This window comes from Dromiciops gliroides, chromosome 4, assembly GCF_019393635.1.
Source record: "Dromiciops gliroides isolate mDroGli1 chromosome 4, mDroGli1.pri, whole genome shotgun sequence".
Classification (NCBI taxonomy): Eukaryota; Metazoa; Chordata; class Mammalia; order Microbiotheria; family Microbiotheriidae; genus Dromiciops; species Dromiciops gliroides.
The window spans coordinates 11522362-11547121 of NC_057864.1; the positions used below are offsets into that span (position 1 = coordinate 11522362).

Genomic DNA, 24760 nt, shown 5'->3' on the forward strand with positions numbered 1-24760 from the left:
ATACTACTCAAGGTTTCAGTGCTCCCTCTAGTGGATGCAGAAAAGGGCACCTGAGCTATCTGAGAGTTCTGCTTGTACTGAGGGAAAGAGGGAGAGACAGGGGGAGGGAGAGGGAAGCCGAAGGAGGGAGGGAGGGGGAGAGAGAGAGATGGTGAGAATACTTCACATTGGTAAGCAAATTTCTTAGATACAAAGCACGAAGTAAGCCACTGTTACGCCATGGGCTTGTTAGGCTTTCAAGGTTTTGAGGGAAAGAAGAGGCTGTGAGGTATTCACTAATGAATTTTCTTTTGTTTCCCTCATACTTCACGGTGGAAATAAAGGGGCTAACTGGCTGATTTTTCCAGGCAGTAGAGGGTGACAGATACCTGAAACACACCTATCACCAGGGTCCTCTGAGCCACACACACCAAGGGACATGTATGTGTGTACGGCTTGCCACATATGATGGAAAGTCAACGTCATATTAACAGACACATTTCACTTCTATTCAGAAGATCATGAATTCTAGGAAGTCACCTCAAACGTTTGTATTGCTACTCATCCCTCATTCTACAGATAAGGAAACCAAGGAAAAGGGAAGTGAAATGACATGTCTGAGGCGGGGTTTGAACACAGGTTCTTTGACTCCGAAGGCTGGCGTCTTTCCACTGTACCCGACTTCTCAGTAAATGGAGTGCTGGGTGCCAGGCATTGTGCCCGGTGCCCTCCCTGAGCCTTCAAAGTTTGGTTTGCCTTTCTTTTTCTTGGGGTGGGGGGGAGATCTATGATTTCACCTGCAGAGACAGGGAAGTCTTAATGAGGAAACCCCCTTTACCAAAGCAAATCAGCCCCTGTCCTGCATGTTATAATCTTAAAGAGTCACCTGGGGCACTGAGAAGTGACTTGCCAGAGATGACACAGCTGGTGTGTACCAAAGGTAGAATTTGAATCCAGGTCTTCCTGACTCCAAGGACACATTTATCCACTATGCCACATTGTCTCTGAGTCTGTTTAAAGCAATGAAAAGGGGGATTGGGGGAGCCGAGGAGTATAGAGCCTGGACTAGGTAGATGATAACAAACAACGGACATTTTACATAAAAGTGCCTTGTGCATGTCATTCAGTGAGTAGCACACGAGGTAAGTGCCACAGGTGTTATCTCTCCTTCACAAATGAGGCAACTGAGGCCCAAGAAATTAAATGACTTACTCACGATCACACAACTGGTGTGTTAGAGGCAGAAAGAATCACAATCCCCCTCCAGGGGACAGAGACACACTATGGTTGTAGGTAGGACTCTGACTTTCCAGTCTTGCCCAGCAGACACAAACACCTTGTTCTGGTTTCTAAGGTGCTGGAGACTACTTGAGCTCCATTCCTGTCTCTGTGCCATCCTGGGTGCCTAGCACCGTCCGCAGCACACACGAGGCATTTATTATCTAGAGAATTACATGGAGAGAGGGCAGGATGGCTTCCCTGGATCTTTTTTTTTTTTTTTAGTGAGGCAATTGGGGTTAAGTGACTTGCCCAGGGTCACACAGCTACTAAGTGTTAAATGTCTGAGGCTGGATTTGAACTCAGGTACTCCTGACTCCAAGGCCGGTGCTCTATCCACTGCACCACCTAGCTGCCCCTCCCTGGATCTTAATCATTGATTTTTTATGACTGTAACTTTAAGGTGTAAAATAAACTTTAAAAAATTTTAATAGGGTTTTTATGGAGATCCATACACTCAGATTTTGTTTCTGAGCCACATACCCCCAAAGAAAAAAATACAATTATTGGCACTCAGTTTCAAGAAACCAGAACACAATAAAAATTATAAAAAATTGAGGAAAGAAGAGGACAGATGTGGGAAGGAGAGAAAATAGATCTTTGTTCATCGATTAAAAAAAAAGTTAGGGGAATTTGAGTACTTGGGGAATGAGTCAGTTTACCTGCCAAATGTTTTGCTTTCCAGTTCACTCTTGCCCTGGTGGGTCCTTTCTTTTTCACCTTCATGTGATCATTAACCAACATATGTTTCTGATGACCAGGTCCATGCTTGTGTCTTGCCTTCTCTCTATGACAGGAAGCTGTCATGTCATTGGATAACCACTGGTCATGTCAACCCTCCTGCTGGGAATCCTGAGCTCAGCATCAGAGATTATCTGCAGATCCCTTCCTGGAAGGTTGGACGCTATGGCTTCCGAGGTCCTTGCCCTGTCTTTAACTGTCTAGGAAGCTACCGAGTCCAATCTGGATGCGAAGAATCCTCTCTATGATACACCCAAGAAGCAGTCATCTAGTCTTTGCTGGAAGATCTGTGAAAGAGAACTCAACCCCTTCCCGTTCTACATTTGGCTAGCTCCAGAATCCGCCTTTCTGCTCTTCTCTGTCTATGCTCCAGAATCTAAGCCCATTGCAAAATCATAGCATCAGAAAGTGGAAGAGACCCCAACACACACACACACACACACACACACACACACACACACACACACACACATCTCATCCAGCCTTGGCTTGAGGACTTCTGTGGAACCCACCACCTCTCAAGAGATCTCCCCTTTTCACTTTTGGATAGTTTTAATTGTTAGGGAGTTTCTCCTAACATCGACCCTAAATTGGCATCTTTCCAGCTTCTACCATGGCTCCTGATTCTGTCCTCTGGGGCCAAGCCTTCATCATCACCCACAGGGACTATTGCAGAATTTTCCAGCGGGCATTCTTGCTCAACTCTCTAGCACTGTGTCACCATAGGAAGGCAGGGCACCATAGGAAGGCAGCGAGAGTATTAGTCAGAGGATTTGGGTTTGAATGAAAACTACTACCACCCATGAGAACATGAGCACTTTGGTTTTTGCCCATCCCTAAGCAACTAGTGCTATGTCTGGCATATAGTAAGTGCTAGATAAATGCTTATTGATGGACCAATTGATTACCTGTTTATATTGAGCAAATCTCTTTATCGTCTTGGGTCTCAATTTAATCTACTGTAAAATGAAGAGGTTGGATTACACGGGTTCTATAGTCTTTTCAACTCTAGCTCCATGATCCAAGGACACACCAGGTGTGAAATAAGAGGACCAGATGTGGAATCATGAGAAAACTACTTTGGCCCCTGGGGGCCTCAGTTTTCCCATCTGTAAAATAAGAAGAGTTGGTCTAGGTGACCTCTGACAGTCATTCTACAACTAAAGCTACGATCCCGAGCGTAACCCCATTCTAGTGTACAAGCCCTTCAAATACTTGAAGACAGTGATTGTTTCCCGCCCCCCACCCCCAGTCATCTTTTCTCTGGGTTAAACAACCCTAGTTGATTCAGGAGACGTTCCTTCCATGCTATGCACTTCAGGACCTTCACCATCATGGCTACCTCTTCCTCTCCAACACTCTAGATGTGGTTGAACCAAGGCAGAAAACATGGAAGAACTACAGCCTCCTTACAGGGCAACTAGATGGCACAGTGGATAGAGCACTGGGTTTGGAATCAGGAAGACATCCTCACAAGTTCAAATCTGGCTTTAGATACTCACTAGCTGTGTGTGACCCTGGGCAGGTCACTTCACCTGTTTGCCTCAGCTCCTCATCTGTAAAATGGGTTGGAGAAGGAAATATCTTTGCTAAGTTGGGTCATGAAGAGTAGGATGTGACCAAAATGACTCAACAACAAAAATCGTTTCCTTGGTCTCTTAGTGAAGCCCCAAGTCTCATCGGTGTACGTGACTGCCACATCCAACTGCTGGCTCATGTTGGGCTTGCAATCATCTAAGACCCCCAGGTCCTTTTTGGACAACCTGATCTATGTTCTATGACCCATGTATCTATGTTCATAGATCTGTGACCTATGCATCTCTATCAAGTCTGATCTTGTCTCTGCCACCTTGTACTTGTGATCTTTTGAGGCCAAGGGTCAGACTTTACATTGAATCCCAACTCAATTGAATCTCAATAGTTCTATTTCCCAAGAAGACTTCCAAAGAGGGCTTAGGAGTACAACTGGAAGAAGTTGTAGTTTTCCAAGGGAACTACTTTGAAAGTCACAACATTCATTTGGATGTAAGTTCTGCTATGTTACACTTCAATGCTGTTTTATTTTCCTTTCAAAACATACAAGCAAGGGGGCGGCTAGGTGGCGCAGTGGATAAAGCACAGGCCCTGGATTCAGAAGTACCTGAGTTCAAATCCGGCCTCAGACACTTGACACTTACTAGCTGTGTGACCCTGGGCAAGTCACTTAACCCCCATTGCCCCCCCCCCAACCCAACATAAAAGCAGATAAAGCACCAGCCCTGTATTCAGAAGGACCTGAGTTCAAACCCAGCCTTAGACACTAGCTGTGTGACCCTGGGCAAGTCACTTAACCCTCATTGTCCCCGCAAAAAATAATAATGATAATAATAAATCATAAAAGCAAAGAAAACTCTCTAATTACTGAAAGAAGCAGTAGAAAAATATTTAATTCTCCTGCCCCCTAACAATGCAGTCATGTATTATAAAGTATTGTGTAGACCTTGGGAGTGCTATACGTCAGCTGTTGTTAGGAGTGAGTTTGGGGCATTTAGAGAAAGTATTGTATCAAATCAAAATATATAATTGCATTAAAAGTGGTTTTTAAAAAAATTCCATCAATAGGATTGGGCCAAGGATGAGGTTGAATTATTCTGCTTGACCCGGAAGGACAGAACCCAGAGAAATGGGAGGAAGGTGTAGAGCTGCCGGTTCATAGGTTTCTAGTAAAGATTTAACAACTGACTGGGGTTTGGGGCAGAGAGAAAGTCTGCATCCTCACTTTTAAAATCTGCATTATTAACACTTTCTTAAGTCTAGATAATCAACAAAACAAGCCAAGCCCAGAATTGAGGTATTTGCCCTCTGCTGAGGCTGTAGCACACTCTTGGGCAGATTTGTGACTTATGTGAAAGAAAGCTTCCTGATACCAAGTTGTCCAAAAGTATAATACAGTAACAATTCCTTTTAAATTAAAAAATTTTTTTCTTCACAATCTTTTCAGATCTTTTGATATTGATTTTTTGTTTTGTTTCTGTCTGGTCCCGTGTTTGCAAGTGGGGAGAATTCCCAGATATGAACACTCCTGACACTGAGAAGATCAGCAACTGGTCCTCATTTATCTTATAGCTTTGAGAACAGCCAGGAGTAAGGAAGGGCTCCCGTGAGCCTCGGTCAGTCTACCAGTCAATCAATGAGCCCTTGCTAAGCAGATACTATGTATAGCATAACCATGTGCTGAGCTCTGGAGATAGAGAGAAAATAAAAAACAGGGTGCTTTAAAGGGTTAAAATTCTAGCTAGTCTGTCTAAAATATCTAATGAGTGGTCACCAATAAATTATAAGCTTTAGCAATAGTTTAGACTTTGAAGCATTTATTAAGGAGAATAAGAATTTGGTGAAGAGAGAGAGAAAGGCCTAGATTCATCTATCTATCTCGGAGAGCTACACTTCTCCTGCTCTGCTCTCCAGAGCGAGAGTGCCAGCCTCGCCCCCTCTTTCTCCTACAAGCACTTCCTGACGCCAAAGAAAAGCCACATGTCTTGCCCTCAGGTGCCTTCTCCTCATTTCCTACAGTAAGTTTCCAGCAGGGGGCGTCATTCCTAGCCATCAAGGAGCTCACACTCCAATGTGGAAGAGCAAAGGCTCAGGGGTCTTCCTGCCGGGAAGACTGGCTCCCTCTGCCCTACCCCCTCTCCCATACTGCCCAGGATTGGGAAGACAGGGGCCGTTTTTAAGGCAGCTAATTTCATTCTGTGACACTCCTTGCAGCTTGAAACCTCTTTGGGACTTGACCTTAGCAGGACCTTTCCCACTTTATTTCCGGGTTTATCCATGCCCCTCTCCCAACACCTGCACCCTGAGGCCAAAAAAGAGCAGCTGCTGTGTTTGCAAATGCCAATATCCCTCCCCTATTCTCTCTTCTCCCCTCTCTACTCTCCCTCGGCCGCCCTGTGAGTTGGAGGATGGAGACAGGAACTCCCTGATCTCCCCGTAAAGAAGGCTCCCAGGCCAGCCATCTCTTCATTTCCTAGCTGGCTGCCCCTCTTCCACACTTTACCCCATCTCCCCCTGCCCCCATCCTCCCCCATCCCACCCCCTTTTCGTCTTCCCCCACAGGACTGTAAGCCCCTAGAGGGCAAAGGCAGACTTTCCTTTTCCTATTTGCATTACCAGCTTTAGCACATGTCCAGCACATAGTAGGTGCTTCTCATCTAGTATCAGAAAAGAAAGCATATTTGTGCTGTGACCTAACACCGTCATGCCATTTTCTAAATCAAGATGAGTTTCTATCTAGCAATGCTTAGGTTTTTGTTTTTTTTTTTTAAACACAATACCCCAATGCGTTTGTTTTCATAGTATATCCTTGGTTGGGTTTTTTGACTGTTTAAAGAAAGTATTTTTTGATCTAAAAATAGTCACCATCAAATGAAAGACAAGAGATCTTGGGGAAACTGTGCTTTCAGAGGAGAAACAGAGACTGCCCCTCATCCAAGAAACCTGGAAAAATGAGTAAGTAACTACCTAGAAATGCTGGTGCCACGAGAGGGATTTTCCCTCCTCTCTTGACTCCAGGGGCTGCCCTGAGTCATTCTAAACCCAAACTGGTCCCTCTTAATGTAAACATCCGACAAAAGTGAAACAGGAGAGCCACGAGTCTAGTCTTTCCCCAGGCTGAGAACCTCCCCCCGCCCCTTAGATGCCCACCTGCAGGGCTTTAACTGGAAATGCTCAGGGTCCAGGGGTCCACGTCTCTGGTGGCAGCCCCTGGAGCATCCCTCTCCCCCTCCTGCTGACTAAACTGGATGCACCCTCGTATCTAGGAAGTACAACTGTCTACAGGACTCCGCCTTTAGATTGTAAGCTCCTCGAAGGTAGAGGCTCGTTCTTCTCTCTGTATGCTTCCCGTGCAGTGCCTGGCACACAGTGAGTGCTAAATAATTGTTTGTTTGTTGAGTGCTCGATTGGTTTGCCCAGAATTCCAAGAATCTGGACATCATTATCTTGTGTGAGCCAGACACTGAAGGACAGCTGGCTAACTCCCTGGAATGCTTGGAAGCACACGTACAGTCTGAGAGCTGGAGGACCATGGACCGGCTTCCCTTGGCCTCAGTTTCCTCTTCTGTAAAGAGAGGCAAGGACAGCCCATTTTGCTTGGAGACAGATGTGACTGGCTGGAAGTTATTCTCCAATATCACACTTAGTCTGTCTATCCTCTTACCCCTTCGACCCATTACTCCTGGTTCGGCCCTCTTGGGTCAAGCAGCACAGGCCTAACAGTCCCTTCGGATACATAAAGATCACAGGACCCCAGCAGGCATCTGGTCTTCCCCATACACCAACAGATCCCCACTACAACACACCAAAGAGAGGGAGCCCGTGGGCTCCTGAGGCAGCACGTCCTGCCTCTGGACAACTCCCATGGTTGGGAAGGCTTCCCGACAAAATCAGTTGGCTATGGTCTTCCCTCTGCGGCTGAAGAGAACATCCCTTCTTCCTGCGGGAGCCCTTCACATTGAAGGCAACTATTAATACCCCCCACCCCCCATCTTCCTTCCCTCAGGCTGAACATGACCCACTTCTTTGAATTCCTCCTTGCATGGCAGGAGCTCAATGCCCTTTGCCATCCTGTCTGCCCTTGCAGAACACCTGTCTCTTCTAAATTGTGGTGCCCAGGACTGACCACGGCATTCCAGGTGTGAAATCTGACTGGGACCAGGGATAGCAGGGTAAGTTCCCCTTGTTATTCCTGGAAGCTCTATCTCTCTGAAGGTGCCCCAAGATGGCGGCTGCTTTGTTGGCTGACCTTCATAGAAGAAGGCTGCTAAACGGTTGTTTTGTTTCCTTTTGAATCAGAATGAAGGCAGCTTGGCATAGCAAGACAGTCAATAAGCATTTGCTAAGCACCTACTATATGCCAGGCACTGTGCTAAGTGCTGTGGCAATAGAAAGACCTGGGTTCTGGTCCAACTTCTCAATGCCCTCGGCAAATCTCTAAGAGGATACATCACAAAGAAGGTGCCTGAGGCATTTCCTCCTCCAGGAGTTCCCTGGGTCATTGAAATGACACTCTAATCCCTATCTCTATTTTAAGAATGGCAGCCATTCCAAGGCCTTTGCTGCCAATCAGCCTGCTATTTATATTAAGTCCCTGATGAAGAGGCTGATGGTGGTACCCAACAACCTTTGTGTGTATGAGACATGATGGGAGGATGGTGGAAGGTGAAAGAGAAGGAAGGAGTGGGGAGGAGAACAAAAAGGGATAGTAGAGAGGATGGGGAGAGGAAAGAAGGAAGAGAAAGAAAATAGAGAAGAGGGAAAGAAGAAAAGGGAGGGAAGAGAAAGGGAACAGAGAAAGGGGGAAGAAATGATAGAGGAATGAGAGGAGGAGGGAAGAAGAGGAAAAGGAGGAGGGGGAAGAAGAGGAGAAGAAAGAGAAGGGAAAGCAAGACAAAATGGGGATGGGGAAGAGAGAACTCCCTCCCCAGCTACCTCATTTCTGAAAATGGAAGGATGCGGAATATTCCCCAAACCACCTGGGAACCTCTCTTTTATAGAGCCCCCCTTTACCATTACTCTGACTTTGTGGATCTGTTTGAGCATGCAGGGGTGGGAGTGGGGAGAAGCTCCCACTCTCTCTAAAATGCTCCAATGGCGTGTGTCTCCAATAGCCTCTGACAACCAAAGCCCAACTCCTGGCCTTCTCGTGGCAGAACTCTTTCCACTAACAGGAGAAGGGGCGCCTTAAAAACCAGTCACTTCGGGCAGGTGGGGCTCGTTAGCCTTGGCAGGCAAGCCGCCTAGGGGAAGGAAACCCTGCTTTGAAACCTCCGCTTCCTTGCGGCTATACCCATCTATGGGAAAGGCTTCGGGAGTTAACCCCGAGGGAAAATCAGGAGCCAGAGTCCCTTAGGCAGTTGGATGTTGGACATCACATCCCTCTGGCAACTCCTGTGGCAGCACTGGTGCCAAACCGTATTGGCTCTGCCTCTCCTTTGGATCCACCAATGTCGTGGAGAGGGAAAACCTGCTGCATGGGCAACAGCTTGTTTTCCATATTGATCCGCCCAGGCCAGCGCCCTGGAGAGGACACTCCAGCTACTCTTCATAGGGTAGATACAACACGGGATGCAGCAGTTACTGGTTATAAGTCACTCAGGAGCTGCGGCTCCTGTATCGGACTGCACAGCCACACTGTGGCCTGTGGCTCTTCAAGGTGCTGATCCGTGGTTGTCCACGACTGGTGGAGGCCTACTACTACTACTACTACTACTGCTACTACTACTACTATTTACCCTTCATTGGGGATAGCAATGAGGAAAGGGAAGTGGGTTCTGAGAAATGAGGCGGCAGCATCCTTTTGGACAGTTCCCCGTATTGAAAGGGGCCCTGAGTGTGAGGGAGGGCTGGGGCACGGGAAAGACAACCCATCTGCTTCTTACAGTTGGGGGGAAGAAGCATCGATGCATCTTTTTCCTGTTCTTCCTTCCTCTTTTTCTCTCCCCATATCAATACCCCAGAGGGGTCGGTGGGAAAAGAACTCGGGGACCAAGCTTGACTCTTTCTCTTTATGATCAGGGATGGAAGAGGGACCTGGAGTGTGGCATATTGTCAGAAATGTTTGATGTGTTGGTTGGATTCCTGACCTGACTTTTTTCTCTTCCTTTTCAATTCTTTGTCAAAAAGGATGACTCACTGGAAAGGGGGAGGCATATATTTGGAAATTAAAATGGTGTAAAAACAAAAGATTGAAAAAAGGTAAGATTTTTAAACAAAAGAAAGCACGCTATGGTATGGTAACAGACAAGGTCACAGGATGAAGAAGATCACAGGCTGAGAGTTGGAAGTCATCCCAGAGGCCAATGTGGTCCGACTCTTCCATTTACAGAGGAGGAAACTGAGGGGCAGGGAGATGGTGACTTGCCCAAGGTCACGGGGCAGTACACTTCAGAGGTGAGATTTGAACACATATCTGACTCTAGAGTGGGGTCTCCTTTGATGTACCCCGTTACCTCTAGGGGAAAGACGTGTTTGGATATGGAACCATGGATTGAGTTGGGGCTGAAAAGAGAGGACATGGTTGTTGGAGGGATGGGGTGGAAAGAGATTAGGGATTTAGGGTGGGGGAAGGCCTGGCTGGGGTTTGCACTGAGGGGGCATGCAGTCTGGGCACAGGGAGAAACGTGGTTGGGTTCAGATTAGAGGAAGGGTGTAATTCACAGAATCACAGATTTAGATTGACAAAAGACCATGGATATCATGGAGGACAAGCCCTTCATTTTATGCAGAAGAAAGCTGAGACGCAGAGATGAAATGACTTCCCCAGAGCCACCAAAGCAGGAAATATCTGAGGTAGGATTTGAACCCAGGTCTTGTGACTTAGCCCAACACTCTGTCTACTCTCCTATGGATACCTCTTTGTGATTGGGCAGAGAGAACACCTGGTTTGAGTGGTAGGAAGTGGCTGCTACTGCGGGAATTGGAGGAAGAGATCCCAATTCCTTTCCTTCCTACCTCCCCCAGTCAAACCCTTGTTCGTCAGTCAATCAGAAGGGTTGAATGACTCTGCCTGCTGCTGCTCCTTCTGCTACCTAGCCCAAGAAAAGGAAGTCTGGCCAACACTGGAAATCGGGGATCAGCAGACCCAGAGCACCCTCTCCCCCATCCATCTCTGGAGCCCCAGGGCTCACCCCTCGGTCTGCACTGTCTCCACCAGAAACCACAAGAGAACCTCAGTTCCAGAGGTGGAAGGAAGCTCCTCCTCTTATGGATGGGAAACTGAGGCCCAGAGAGGTGCAGTGATCTTCGCTTTCTATCCCAAAGAGGGAGCTGGCCTTGGAATCCCGTCTAAATCCTACCTCTGACTCCTCCAATCTGTGTGAGCTCCAGTAATTCTCGAAGCTCTCAAACTCTCTCTTATAAACGGGCTGTGATCCGGGCAGCCCCACAAAGGGATGGCGGAGGAGAAAGTCTTGTAGCTGAGTGACTCATACTTCAGGGACCCCCAGGGGGCAAAAGGATTCAATAGAATTGTCGCTTTCACCCCCACCTCACCTTCCAAAACACAGAGAGAGTTTGTAGGCCGTCTCCCAAGTCATACGTCGTGTACCACACGTCCAACGTCCCACCTGGTTCTGCTTTAAAAGAAAAGGAAAAAAAGGGGTTTCGCTCGTGTCAAGCAGAGCTTCTAAAGTAGCGGAAACAGAGTCATTTGAAATCATTCCACAAAATTTTGAAAGGTTACCCAGCCACAGGCTGCCTGAGACTCATCTCCTGGGCTTGTGACTTGTTTTGACAAAATATTTGGCTAATTGCATTTCAGTACAATTTGATTTTCTTTGTAATCTCTTGTATTTGATTTTGTGCATTTAAAAATATGATTCCGCAAAGGGATCCAGAATTCTCAGCAGTCACCCAAAGGGGTCCATGACAACAAATAAGTCAGGAGCTCTCTTGATAGAATGGTTCTTTAAGTTAAATGAATCCCATTTCTACTCAATTCAATTAAATAAAGAATTAATTAAGGACCTTCTCGGTGTTGGCCACTGTCCTAGAAATAAGAGGAAGAGATGGTCGTGCAATAGATAAGAGCACCAATCCCCGAGTCAGGAAGACCTGAGTTCAAATTCAGCCTCAGATACTTGTTAACTGTGTGACTCCGGGCAAGTCACTTAACCTCTGTTTGCCTGAGTTTCTTCAACTGTAAAAATGGAGCCCCTGCCTCCTAGAGTTGTTATGAGGATCAAATGAGACATTATTTGTAAAGATATTAGCACATTGCCTGGCACATAGTAGGTGCTATACATGTTAGCTATTATGATAATTGTTATTATTAAAGAGACACAAAGAGGTTTGCACCTGACCACATACTTCAATCATTACCCATGAATCGAAAGATTATTTACTGAGTACCTTCTCTAGCCAAAGCACAGCGTGCTAGGTGCTAGGTGCTAGAAGCCCAGTAGGACACATCCATATGTCTTAATGCTCTTATCCTTCTTCAGTTCCCTTTCATTTACTGAGGATCAATGGATCAATCATTCAACAAATATTTATTAAGCACCTACTATGTGCTAGGCTCTGGGGATAGAAGGACTGGCTGCCCTATCACCAGAAGTCCCAGCAATGCTGCCAGCCTCCCTCCCTGCTCACTCTCAGGTCTGTCCCCACCATGTACTGCCCCCTCCCCTTCTCCCTTCCTCTCTCCAACGCCCTTTTATGTGGATCTTACCTTATTAGCTCTTTAAGAGGAAGGACGCTCTTTGCATCCTAAGCCCTTAGCACAGTACCTGGCACATGGTAAGTGCTTAATCAACGCTCTATCTCTGCCTAGCTATCTTTCCGTTTTTCTATTTCTCTACCTCCCCACCTTTCTATCTCTTTTCCAGTCTATAAAAAAGCAGAAAGGCACACCTTGGTGTCAAATACCAAAGGGAAGTTGGAGAGGGAAGGCACTGGGAGTGAGGGAGATCCCTGCAGAAGAGCCAGAATTTAGAGTTGGAAGGAACCTAGAGGTCATTGAGCTCAATGTCTTCATTTTACAGATGAGGAAACTGAGGCTATGTCCAAGGTTATATAGCTAGTAAGTGGTACAGTCTGGACTCAAACTCTCAAGAGCAAGGAGAGACCTTCCTCCCTCCCTCCTTCCCTCCCTCCCTCCCTTCCTTCCTTCTTTCTTTCCTCCCTCCTTCCCTCTTTCCTTCCTTCCTCCCTCCCTCCTTCCCTCTCCCCTCCCTTCCTTCTTTCCTCTGGCCTGGCACATAGTAGGCACTTTATAAATGTTGAATTGACTTACTTCTAGCTTGGAATGTTGGTTAAAGACCAACTTGCCAAACTGTCAAATATTTCTATGTCAACAAGTCAAGGACCTGTGATTTAACTGGCACAGGAATTTCCTTCCCCCAGCTTGCAGATAACTCAGAATATTAGAGGTTTCTGAGGCTCACAGAGGTTGTCACTTGCCCTGGGTCACACAGTCAGTAAGTGCTGGGGATGAGATTTGAAATGGGGTCTTTCTGATACTAGGTCCTGCATTCCATTTACCATACCACACCATCTGTCAAATATTTATTTTTAAATAATAGCTGATAAAGAGCCAAATCAGCTCTAGTGATGAAAAGCTTATTTCAGAACAAAAATCACCAAAGAAAAGCATGGTCCTACCAGACTTGGAGGAAAAAATAACATCCTGGTGTCAGACAAGAAATTTAAGATGTAGACTAGAAAATTACACAAATGATATTACGTTATCAGAAACTCTTGAACATAGCCTAATTAGCTGGAATAACATCAATGAGTCCCACCATCCTAAGCAAACGTGCAAAGGCTTTCCTCACCTTTTAAGTCAAGAAATATAACTTTGGCAGTTGCTTTTGGTCCTGAGGGAAATCGTCTGTTTAAAAACCTTGTTATGAGAATTAAAAAATATGATCTTCTGTAAGGTGGGGCGGGGGGGGGGGCCGAGGGGTTAAAACAAGGTATTCTATATCCAGGGTAAACTAATCCTGTGTGTGCTGTTTAAGGAAGATCATCTGAAGACTCAGGTAAGGTGGGGCTCAACATAGAGGGGGGAAATTAAGAGGGGATTCTGGCAAACTCCTTTCTGAATGACAATGGACCATCACAGATAGGGGCTCTCACACAAGACAGACATCAAATTCGGCTGATTTTTGCTGATTCTGACATTTCCCTTCTTTTGTTGAACAATGAGGAGATGAGGAAGCAAGGAAGAGGACAGGGAACTTCCAAAGGGTAAACAGGGCTTTCCACCTGACAAAAGTTTGGCCCCTCCTACTGTGGTGAAGATTAGAGCAAGTCAAAATCTGAAGCAAAATGCAGGACTTTTGACACCCAGTTAAGTCACTGAGGGGGTCTTGGGGTCATCAACAAGACTCAGATGCTAATAAGGCTTTAGGGCAAGTGAGATACATAGGATTTACACAGGTCTCCATCACATGGCTCCAACATAGAAGTGAAATTAAGCAATAATACAGCAGTCAAATAAAACAGACACCAGTATATGTATATAGTAACATATAGGCATGTATTAATAGATGTATACATATGTCCACACACATGTATATATAATATGTAATAAACGCATATTGGTTGATATGTACTATATATGATACATGTGTGAACATGTGCATATGCTTGTATACACATATGTATTATTGCTTTTTAGTTATTTTTCAGTCTTGTCTCTCCATGACCCCATTTGGAGTTTTCTTGGCAAAGATAGTGGTGTGATTTGCCATTTCCTTCTCCACCTCATTTTATAGATGAAGAAACTGAGAAAGACAGAGATTAAGTGACTTGCCTAAGGTCTAACAGCTAGCAAGTGTCTGAGGCTAGATTTGAACTGTTTTCTGACTGACTAGTATTCTATCTATTTCTCTACCTAGCTGTTCCCACGGGGCAATTAGATGGTGAAGTAAATATTGCACCAGTCCTGGAGTCAGGAAAATCTCACACACATACATACATCAACACACCACACGTATATATGTATATGCATGTATGCATATATACATACTCATCTATGTATAATGTATAAATCAACAAGCATTTATTAATGTCTAATATATGCCAGAAACTGAAGAAGTATGTATTTAAATCTTGCTCTAAATTGTAACATCCTTTGCGTCATCACAAGTATTAATATTAATAACAACAATTCTTAGGAAGAATACAATAACACTATCCCTTTAAACATGTATAATGCCTTGGAACCTTCACAAAATGATTTCATTTGGTTCTCACACAAAACGTGTAAGGTAAATGCTGCAGATATGATTCCCTTCCCCCCCAAGCCTCATAGTCCAGAGTCACACAACTAGTAGGATACAAACTCAATTCTATCTGACTTCAAGTCCAGATCCTTGATCACTATTACCCAGAATTAGGCAGGTAGTAAGTGCCTTTTTCTAAAGTAATTATTTACTAACAAGATATTTTCATTGTTGTTCAGTCGTGCCCAACGCATTGTGGCCCCATTTGGGGTTTTCTTGGTAAAGACACTGGAGTGGTTTGCCATTTCCTTCTCCAGCTCATTTTACAGGCGAGGAAACTGAGGTAAACAGGGTGAAATGACTTGCCCAGGGTCACAGGGCTAGTAAGCCTCTGAGGCTGGATTTGAACTCAGGAAGATGAATGTTCCTGACTCTCTAGACCTGTCACTCTATCCACTGAGGCAAGATTAGAAGCCAGGTCTTCTGATGCTAAGTCCAGTGCTCACTGCTGATCTAATAAATTGGATTGGGGCTGGAAGGGGTCTCATTAGGGAAGCAGGGAGAAACAGAAGCAAAAGCCCGGGACTGGATGACACGATCAACCATCATATGTTTATTATGGGCTTATTAGACCAGGCACTAAGCTACGCTCTAGTGATACAAAGAAAATAAAAATAAAAATAATAATAGTGCTTTCGGGCGGTGCATTCTATGGTAGCAGCTCCGGTTCGAGCTCCGCCACGTATGAGACTGATGACTGACTCTGGACAAGTCTGTTTCCTCCTCCCGTAATGGGAATTCTTCTCCTTGCACCTGCCCGCAGGAGGGCTGTGAGGAGAGTGCCTAGTGAGCCTTAGGGCACAGGACGAGGAAAGCGGCCACCCACGGCCAAGCCCTTCGTGTAGGCTCACCAGGAGGACGCCTGGGTTGTTGCCTGGGCTGAGGAGCGTAAAGTGCTCAGACCCACAGTGTCAAACCACTGAACTCAAGTAAAAATAGAGCAGATACTCTGCTACTTAGCACTACAAAACGTCATTTAAACTCCTACCTTTTAGCTTGCTCGCTTCAAAAGGCACAAACTAGGGGGTAGCTAGGTGGTGCAGTGGATAAAGCACAGGCCCTGGTTTCAGGAGGACCTGAATTCAAATCTAACACTTGATCCAGCCTCAGACCCTTGACACTTACTAGCTGTGTGATCCTGGGCAAGTCACTTAACCCCAATTGCCTCACCAAAAAAAAAAAAAAAAAGAATATAAGATCCCTGAGGGCAGGGACTGTCTTGCAGGCATATTTACCGCAGCGCCCCAGAAGCGCTTGATAAATGCTTGTTGAGTGCTTTGTATTCCCAGAGTTCAGGTGCTGGCACATACATAGCCAACGTTTAATAAATGCTTGTTGATTTCACAACAATCACAGCAGTGCGCTACCTACAGGCAATATTTTCCCCACTTGACGGATGATCCAAGGAAGGCTCCAAAAATAGGATTCAGACTTAAGTCTTCCTGACACCAGTTCTCTACCCAACCCAAGGAGTTTGGGAACATAAAAAGAGCCAGGAAATGTTAAGCCTTCTCCACCTCCCCCCCCCCCAAAAAATGAGGTAGAAATTAGATTTCCTAAGACTACAGAATCTCTCACTTAAAAGACAAAGTGAGGGCAGCTAGGTGGCGCAGTGGATAAAGCACCCGCCCTGGATTCAGGAGTACCTGAGTTCAAATCCGGCCTCAGACACTTGACACTTACTAGCTGTGTGATCCTGGGCAAGTCACTTAACTCCCATTGCACCCCCCCCCCCAAAGACAAAGTGGGGTGGGATGGGGAAAAAGAAGATTTTTAAAAGCGGGGCAAGGGGATTTCTGCATTGCCTGGGACATTGTTTAACTTTGAAATTCATGATCTCATGTCATAGGAGAAGCTATTCTGGAATGGCCAGCCTGGTAAACGACCAAATCCAAACTTGCCAGATTCCCCCTCATTAAAGTCCTTCCAGCAAAGGTCAGGCATGTGGTTTACTGGATACTTTGTCTGGAATGGGGTGGGCTCCAGGGGCGCTGATTTAGCTCAGAGATTCTCTGATTTTGAAACGATGTATCAGAATGTGTCTCTGAGAAGCTGCGGTGCAGCTGGAGGGCTTTGAAGGAAGCCAACGTTCAATTTCTTCTATTAATGTACAATAATAGTTACGGTAGGAATGAAATTGAATTGAAACCTCACTACCAAATTAGCAGCGGAAAAAACCCAAGCGAAAACCCCCGAGCAGACAAATGTGCACTGAAGGGGTTAAAAGGAAAGTTTGAGAGAGAGAGAGAAGAAAAATATCACACCTTTTGGGTCTTGCATCAATTAGTGTTTCAGAAAGGAACTGATGACAGAAATAGCGGTAAGTGGTAAGAGCCGAGCAGCTAAGAATAAAGCCCGGGTCTCTAAGCAGCCCACAAGAAAAGCAGACGCAGAAAAGGAAGATGAAAACATTGGGTGTCAGCCAAGAAGACTGTGCTAAGGAAGGTGTGTTTCAGGGGAGTAGGCATTTTTCTGCATGAATATCAGAAAGTCTTCAGAAAGACAGTTTTCTTTTGGGCTAATATATCTAATTATCCTTTAATACGTCTCTTGTTGGGCATATTATGGAATTGGAAAGGTCGATGGCAAATTGTTTATTTCTTATTATTTTTTGGCCTGGACTGTTTGCATGGGGTGGGGGGTGGGGACCAAGGGGGAGGGAAGCAACTCCCTGCATGGAAATGCCCTTCACTTATCCAGACCCACAATTTCATCTGTAGCTTATTCTCTTAGAGAATCATTAGTTGTGTGATCTTGAGTAAATCCCAGCGAGGTTGACCTCCCTGTCCCTTAATTTCTTTATCTAGAGATAATAATCTTCTTACTTCATACCTCACTTCCCTGTTGTGAGACTCAAATAAGATAAAATCCATGATGCTGAAAGGTTTACTGCACTATACAACTATTAGGTATCAGAAAAAGGGTTTAGACTTAGGTCCCTCTTGTTTCCAAGCCCAGCGCTCGCTTGCTCGCTCGCTCGCTCTCTCCCTCTCTCTCTCTCTCTCGGATGACCATCCTCCTTCTAATAAGTAAGGTGGCAGAATGATAGAGTTGTGGACCTGGAGTCAGGAAGACCTGAGTTCAAATCCAGTCTCAGACACTTCCTAGCTGTGTGACCCTGGGCAAGTCACTTCACCCTGTTTGCCTCAGTTCTTCACCTGTAAAATGAACTGGAGAAGGAAATGGCAAATCACTCCGGTATCTTTACCAAGAAAACCCCAGTGGGATCACTATGAGTTGGCTATAACTGAACAACAATTCAAATTTGTCTTATAGACCAAATTAAACTTTTGGAAGCTATAATGTATAGGATGTTTGATGAATGAGTCCAAAATCATGGGAGGGAAGAAAAGAACACAATTATTTTAAAAGGACAAGATTAAACTCACTCCTATAATGCACTTAGCGTTGTAGTCATTTCCTTTACCCAATCCTCCGAGTCTGTTTGCTGATGGACAAGAGAGGGAACCAGCGAAGCCAACAGTCAAAACCGCCTCTCCTCCAGCCTTCAATCTGAGTGTTGCCTATGACTGATAACCAATGAAGACGAGAGAGCCCTGGACAAAACCCCTTGTTTCTCAGGCTAATCGATCAGGAGGGTTAAGGTGCTGTATGCCCCAAGCCTTCCCTGATCCTACGTGGCCTCTAGGCAGGGTGTCCTGGACTTTCTTTGGCAGCAACTTACAGCCCCTTCTTAGAAGAACAGTTTTAAATAACTGAAGGAAATGCTCTTTCAGCCAGAGGGTAGTAAAAAGCAGTGGTCATTTTTTTTTCTCCATCCAAGCTCACAGACCCCAGACGAGTCTTGGACCCTGGGGTTAGAGCCCCTACTAGAGGAAGCAAAGGTCCTCAGACTGGCACTTAGAATGCCCCCCAACCTGGCTCCCACCTTCTTCTCTGGTCTGATTTCTTAGGAGTCCGGACTGGCTGACTGCAGCTTGTCCCACACATAGCACTGTCCTGACCCCTGACTCTCCCATACATAGCACTCCAGCGGCTGTGTTCAGGCTGCCATCAATATCTGGAATGCTCAGGCCCCCTCCTCATCTCTTCTTCAAATCCCTAGATTCCTTCCGAGCTTTTCACTTGTTCCATCTCCTCCAACAAGGCCTTGCCTGATGCTGCCAATTCAATCAATCAGTCAATCAATAAACATTTTATTAAGCACCTACTAGGTGCTAGTCCCTCTGCTAAGAGCTGAGGATACAAAGAGAAGCAAGGCACAATCCCTGCCCTCAATTGTGGGTGCTCACTCCCCCTTGAAATATACTCTATATACCCTTTAATAATATTAAGTCAGCATTTGTACAACACCTTAAGGTCTGCAAATCACTTAACATATGCTATCATTTGATCCTCACAATACTGGCAGATACGTGCATTGATTATCCCCATTTTATAGATGAGGAAACTGAGGCAAGCAGAGGTGAAGTGACTTGCCTGGGGCTCAGTTTCTTTATTTGTAAAATGAAGGGGCTGTTCAGCATGACCTCATAGGTCTTGTCCAGTCTTAATCCTCTGATCAACCATATAGTGACATATAGCTATAGAATGACCACACAGATGTAGAATAATGAGAGAGAGAGGGAGAGAGAGAGAGAGAGAGAGAGAGAGAGAGAGAGAGAGAGAGAGAGAGAGAGAGAGAGAGAGAGAGAGAGAGAGTTAGTTTAATACCTTCTTTTGGAGTCCGAGTCCTCAGTAATTTACTCCAATCGCTCCATCTTCCTTTGACAGAATGCAGCTTAGAGGAAATCTGAAATTCATACTCGGTAAATGGCTTCAGGTTGTACAAATCATATCTTCCTCCGGCATTAGCAGCATGAACCTTGAACCGGACAATACAAACCAAAAGTTCACAGGAGAACAATGAATGTTAAGTAAAGTCAAACTGATGCTCTTTCAAGCTACCTCCCATTTCTGATTCTATGAGAAGAAATTCAGTTGATCTGGATTTTTGACCACATTGCTCTGAGTTTTTATTCGAATGACCATTCATTAAACACCGACTACCTATCAATTTGTAAGTATTTATTAAGTTCCTACTGAATACCAGACACTGCATTTGGTACCAGGAACATGAGAGCAGGAATGAAACAATCTCTACTAGAGAAGCTTACATCATATGCAGAACACTATTAGATGCTGGAGGGTGCACAGGGTTTAGATACGACTCTCCTTGCCACATCAAGAGTAAGATCTAGTGGAGGGATATGATACACTATGTAAATAATTATACTATACAATGAATGATTGGTACGAAGTGCTATGTGCAGTACAAGAAGGGGAGGACACCACTGAGGCATCTAGATCAGTGCAATAAATAGAGCTCTGGACTGGAATTTAAATACAGCCTCAGACACTTACTAGTGAACCTGGGCAAGCCACCTAATTTCTTTCTGCCTCTGTTTCCTTATCTGTAAAAAGGGGACAGTAAAAGCCCCTGCCTCTCAGGGTTTTGTGAGGATGAAATGATAAAATAATTGCAAAGTGCTTTGCAAACCTTAAAACAATATATAAATACTAGTTATCTCCATCACCACTATCAGGGGTCAGGGAAGATTCTCCCAGAGGAGGTGGCATGTTGGTAGGAGACCTTCCAGGCACAGAGAATCATGTAAATCAAACTATTGATTCAGAAAAAAAAGTCTTGTCCATGATTTGAACGGAGACCAGTGGTCCAGTTTGACTTAAGTGGAGTAGATCTGAGAAGTAATGTGTGCAGCTAGAAGCCCAGCTCGGAGCCGCTGTCTGGACAGAAGTCTTTCTTCTCACCTTTGGTTCTGTTTCAAACCCTTCTAACCCTCTCTTGCCTTTTCTCCTGGATCAGCCTCTTCAGCTCATCCTTTCTCTTCCTTCTTCCCATGATCAACTTCATGTCACAACCCTTCACTCTCTCAGCAAGATCAATTTTCCAGTTGTGTGAAGGAGAGGTTAGAGCCAAATGAAGCTACTGAAATATCTGGGTTCAAATCCCAGGCTGCCCTTTAGTTGGCTGAGTGACCTTCAGCAAATCACGATTCATCTCAATAGGTCTCTGCTCCCTCATCATGGGATTGTAAGAGATAAAGGGCTGGAAGGAATGAATTCTGGGCATGGGGAACAGCCAGTACCAAGGTGTGGAAAGCCATAAATGAGGAAAGGAAGAAGGTCTCGTTAACCGGATAATAGAAGTAACATATTTTTCATGGTCTAAGGGAAGGCTGGGTCCAGGTTGGACAGGGCTTTCCCTGCCTAACTGCGGAGCCCGTATTTAACCCTAAGGGTAACAGGGAACCACAGCAGTTTATTGAGGAGGGCAGTGACATGACCAAAGACATGTTTAGGAAAATCATTTTGTCTACACTCTGCTCGAGAAAACATGAGCTTCTTGAGGATAAGAATTGTTTCATCCTTTGTGTATTCACAGTGCCCGAGGATATAGCAGGTGCGCAGTAAGAGTCTGATACATTGAATTGAATGACCAATTCTCTTCGCTTAAAGACAAAGCTGAGGCCTGTGCTGAAGCAATACATTTCACTTGTTTTCAGAGATATAAACCGTAAATCTGGTCACCTAGATGAGGCCTCGGAAAAAAAATACCATGGAGAGAACAATGCAGGTTATTTTGATTCAACAAGCATCCTGCTATGTGCCAGACATTGGGCATTACAAATGTTATCTCCTTTGATATAGAACTGGAGAGAGTTCAGGGCTTGGAGCTTGGAATTACAAAGACTCGAGTTCAAATCCTACTTCTGACACTTACTAGATTGGCAAGTCACTTAAGCTTCTGGGTCTCAGTTTCCTTATCTGTAAAATGGGGATATTGTTGTTTGTCCTTCATTTTCAAAGAGGACCACGATGTCAGGATGATGTCATGACTTGCACTGAATTGGATTTAGGTGAGGCAGGGCTGTGCAAGGTCACCAGCCTCACTCAGGATGACTGGAGATAGCTTCAGCTGTTTTTAAGGCAATTAATTGGGGTTAAGTGACTTGCCCAGGGTTGCACATCTAGTAAATGTCTCAGGTGAGATTTGAACTCAGGTCCTCCTGACTCCAGAGCCAACACTACCCACTGTGCCACATAGCCACCCCTAAAATGGGCATAATAATCTTTTCTCCAAGGGTTGTTGTAAGGATAAAATGAGCCAAAATTTGTAAAGCACTTTACAAACCTTCAAGAGCTATATGAATCCTATTATTATTATTTTATCATTAGTGAATGATTATTTTGGTCATCGGGGATATAAAAACAAACAAAAGGAAGAATATCATTGATTGAAGTCTAAGACGTTTACTGAGAGACTGAACCACACAGAACTTTCAGGAATGACTCAAATATGTATCCTTTAGGTCAGATCATCTCAGGGCCCCTACTTTTCAGATAGGAAGAGATGAATAGCAATGACACAGAGGTAGTAATACTGAAAATATCTGATAAAGAAACCTCTTTCCTACCACAAATATTACACATTTAAATTAGGGCCCCTCTCCCGTCCCCTTCTCGACACCATGGAAAGATTACCATTTCCCAGGCACTCCCTAGGACTGGCCGGAATCGGAGACGATTCAACACCACCGGCCCTTGATCTTGCCACTGCAAGGTACAGAAGTTGGCCGACAAATTGGGAAAGTCAGTTCTGACGTCGCTCGGAGGAAGAGGCTTCACTAGGAACACAAATGAAAAAGTGAGTTAGCCAGCAGCTTGAGGGGTCACCACTGGGCTGAGGATGGGGTATTTGAGGTGTAACCAAAGCCATGTAACTCATTTCCCATGAGCACGATTAACTTCATTTGATGACATCCCATTTGCGGTGAGAGAGAGAATTGAGTTGTGAGGTGGTACTGATGGTTTTATCCCTTTAACCCACTCCTGACTTTTACCAATTAAGCAATGACTACCACCAGTCCTGGTGATGATTTCATTGCTTTAGTAGATAAAGAATTTGGATTCTCAAAGGCCTGGGTTCAAGTGCTCCCTCTGACACAAAATGGCAGTCTGAATCTAGGAAAGTCATTGGAATTCTATCTAGATTCTTTAAGACTCTATTTTTAAGGCTAAATATTCATAGACAGAGAGTTTCCACATTAGAAGTTCCCTATGTTGGTGAAATCATTGGTCTGGACTTTTTTTTTTTAATTTAAAGACTTTAATTCAACAAAATACAGACCCTGTGGGGGAAATAACCTGCCAGGCTGGAAAGAACAGAGAAGAGACAAAGGAAGAGGAGGAAGAAAGAAGGCACGGTGCCCCAGAGCAATAAGCACAGGACCTTGGGTGGGGGAAGGGCTAGAAGTAGAAAGAAGAGGAGGAGAAAGAAGGAAGTTTAGAGATGGCACCAGGAATGAAGGCTGGGATGGGCAGTGTGCGCGGTAGAAGGGCAGGGCGTCACCAAGGAATATGAGCAAGTGAAACTAAACAATTTCCTGAAATCCATTCTCTTCTTTGTTGTGTTTTGTTTTTCGTGGCAATGAGGGTTAAGTGACTTGCCCAGGGTCACACAGCTAGTAAGTGTCAAGTGTCTGAGGTCACATTTGAACTCAGGTCCTCTTGAATCCAGGGCCGGTGCTTTATCCACGGCGCCCCCTAGCTGCCCCAACCCATTCTCTTCTGCACGCGTCCTAGGGTACTAAATGAAATGACTGCCTCACCTACCCCAGGATCCTAACCCAACAAACATTGAGCAGACCGTAAAGCCCTTGAGGGCAGGGACTCTCAGTCCTGGCTTTGTAGCCCTAACACCTGGTCAGTGTCTGGTACAAAGTAACTGCTGATTACAGGCTTCTGGGATTGAATTGCTAATGCCTATTAGGCACCAGTCACCAGTAATACAGAGATGAAAATAAGACTATGCCTGGCCTCAAGGAGCTGACATTCTACTAGGGGGAAGACAACGCACAGCTAAGAAGAGACATGTTCATTTGAAGGAGAGAGTACCAGGGAGTTGGGGGAGGGGGTCAGCAAAGCTTCCCATGAACACTCTGCACACAAGTGGAGGGTTGTACCAAATCTCAGTTCCAAGAGATAAATTAGGAAGCCTTTTAGGTCCAAGGGAGATGGCCCATACAAAGCAATCCATCAAGAAGTATTTATTACCTTAGAGAGCTCTTAACTGCATGCAAGGCATGGTACTTGGTGCAAAGGTAGACGAAGTAGCATCAAGCCAGCCCCGCCTCTAGAGAAACTTCCCTGTCCTCTTGGGGCCATTATCTGGGAGGCACAGGAAACAACAGCTGACAACGCCCCCCTTTGCCCCCCGCAAGTGCCAGCATCAAGTGAGTGGCATAAATGGTGGACAAAAGATACCCACCTATGTCCAGGAAGGAGAACACCAACGGGAAAGAAGAAGAATTGCCCAGGCTGTTGGCAGCAACAACTTTAACTGTGTAAGTGGCTTCGGGAGAAGCTGGGCTCAGACTTATTCCAAGATCCAAGTCATCATGATACAAAGCACATTGTTTCTCCAAATTTAAATTGTTTGGCCCTGTCAACCTATAAAGAAGAGACACATAAGATGCTTCATGAGAGGCAGGACCACAGGGCAGGATCACCTGATTGGGTGCCTCAATTTCTTCATTTGTAAAATGATCGGGATGGGCTAGGTGATCTCGACCACTACCACCATCACCACTACTACCATGCTGCTGCAACCACCACTGTGCTGCTGCTGCTACTACCACCCCCACCCCACCCCACTTTACATTTCCATAGCACTTAAAGCTCATAAGATCGTAGAAGTCTAGGGCTGGAAAGTCTAGAGCTGAAAGGGCCCTCAAAGGTCCTTTAGCTAGTTTCACCACCTCATTTTACAGAAAACTGAGGCAAACCGAAGTTAAGTGACATGTCCAGAGTCCTACATCTAGGAAGTGTCAGAGATAGGATTTGGATTTGTGTCTCCCTGGATTAAAGTCCAGAGCTTTACGTTTTCAAAGCATTTTTCTCAGACTAAACCTGTGAAATATTGTCAGTTTTACCACCCCTGTATTACAGAGGAGAAAACTAAGACTCAGAGA

General features: G+C 45.2%; 1 protein-coding gene across 1 annotated transcript in view; it reads right to left on the reverse strand.

Annotated features, from left to right (window-relative positions):
• Positions 1–24760, reverse strand: part of IL12RB2 (interleukin 12 receptor subunit beta 2) — a 93137-nt gene that overhangs the window by 37688 nt on the left and 30689 nt on the right. The window contains exons 5-8 of the mRNA XM_044005181.1: positions 24058–24239; positions 22272–22414; positions 19440–19590; positions 11029–11111 (exon numbers count right to left, since the gene is read on the reverse strand). Of these exons, the coding sequence (XP_043861116.1) occupies positions 11029–11111; positions 19440–19590; positions 22272–22414; positions 24058–24239 (559 nt within the window). The remainder of the gene's footprint in view (positions 1–11028; positions 11112–19439; positions 19591–22271; positions 22415–24057; positions 24240–24760) is intronic.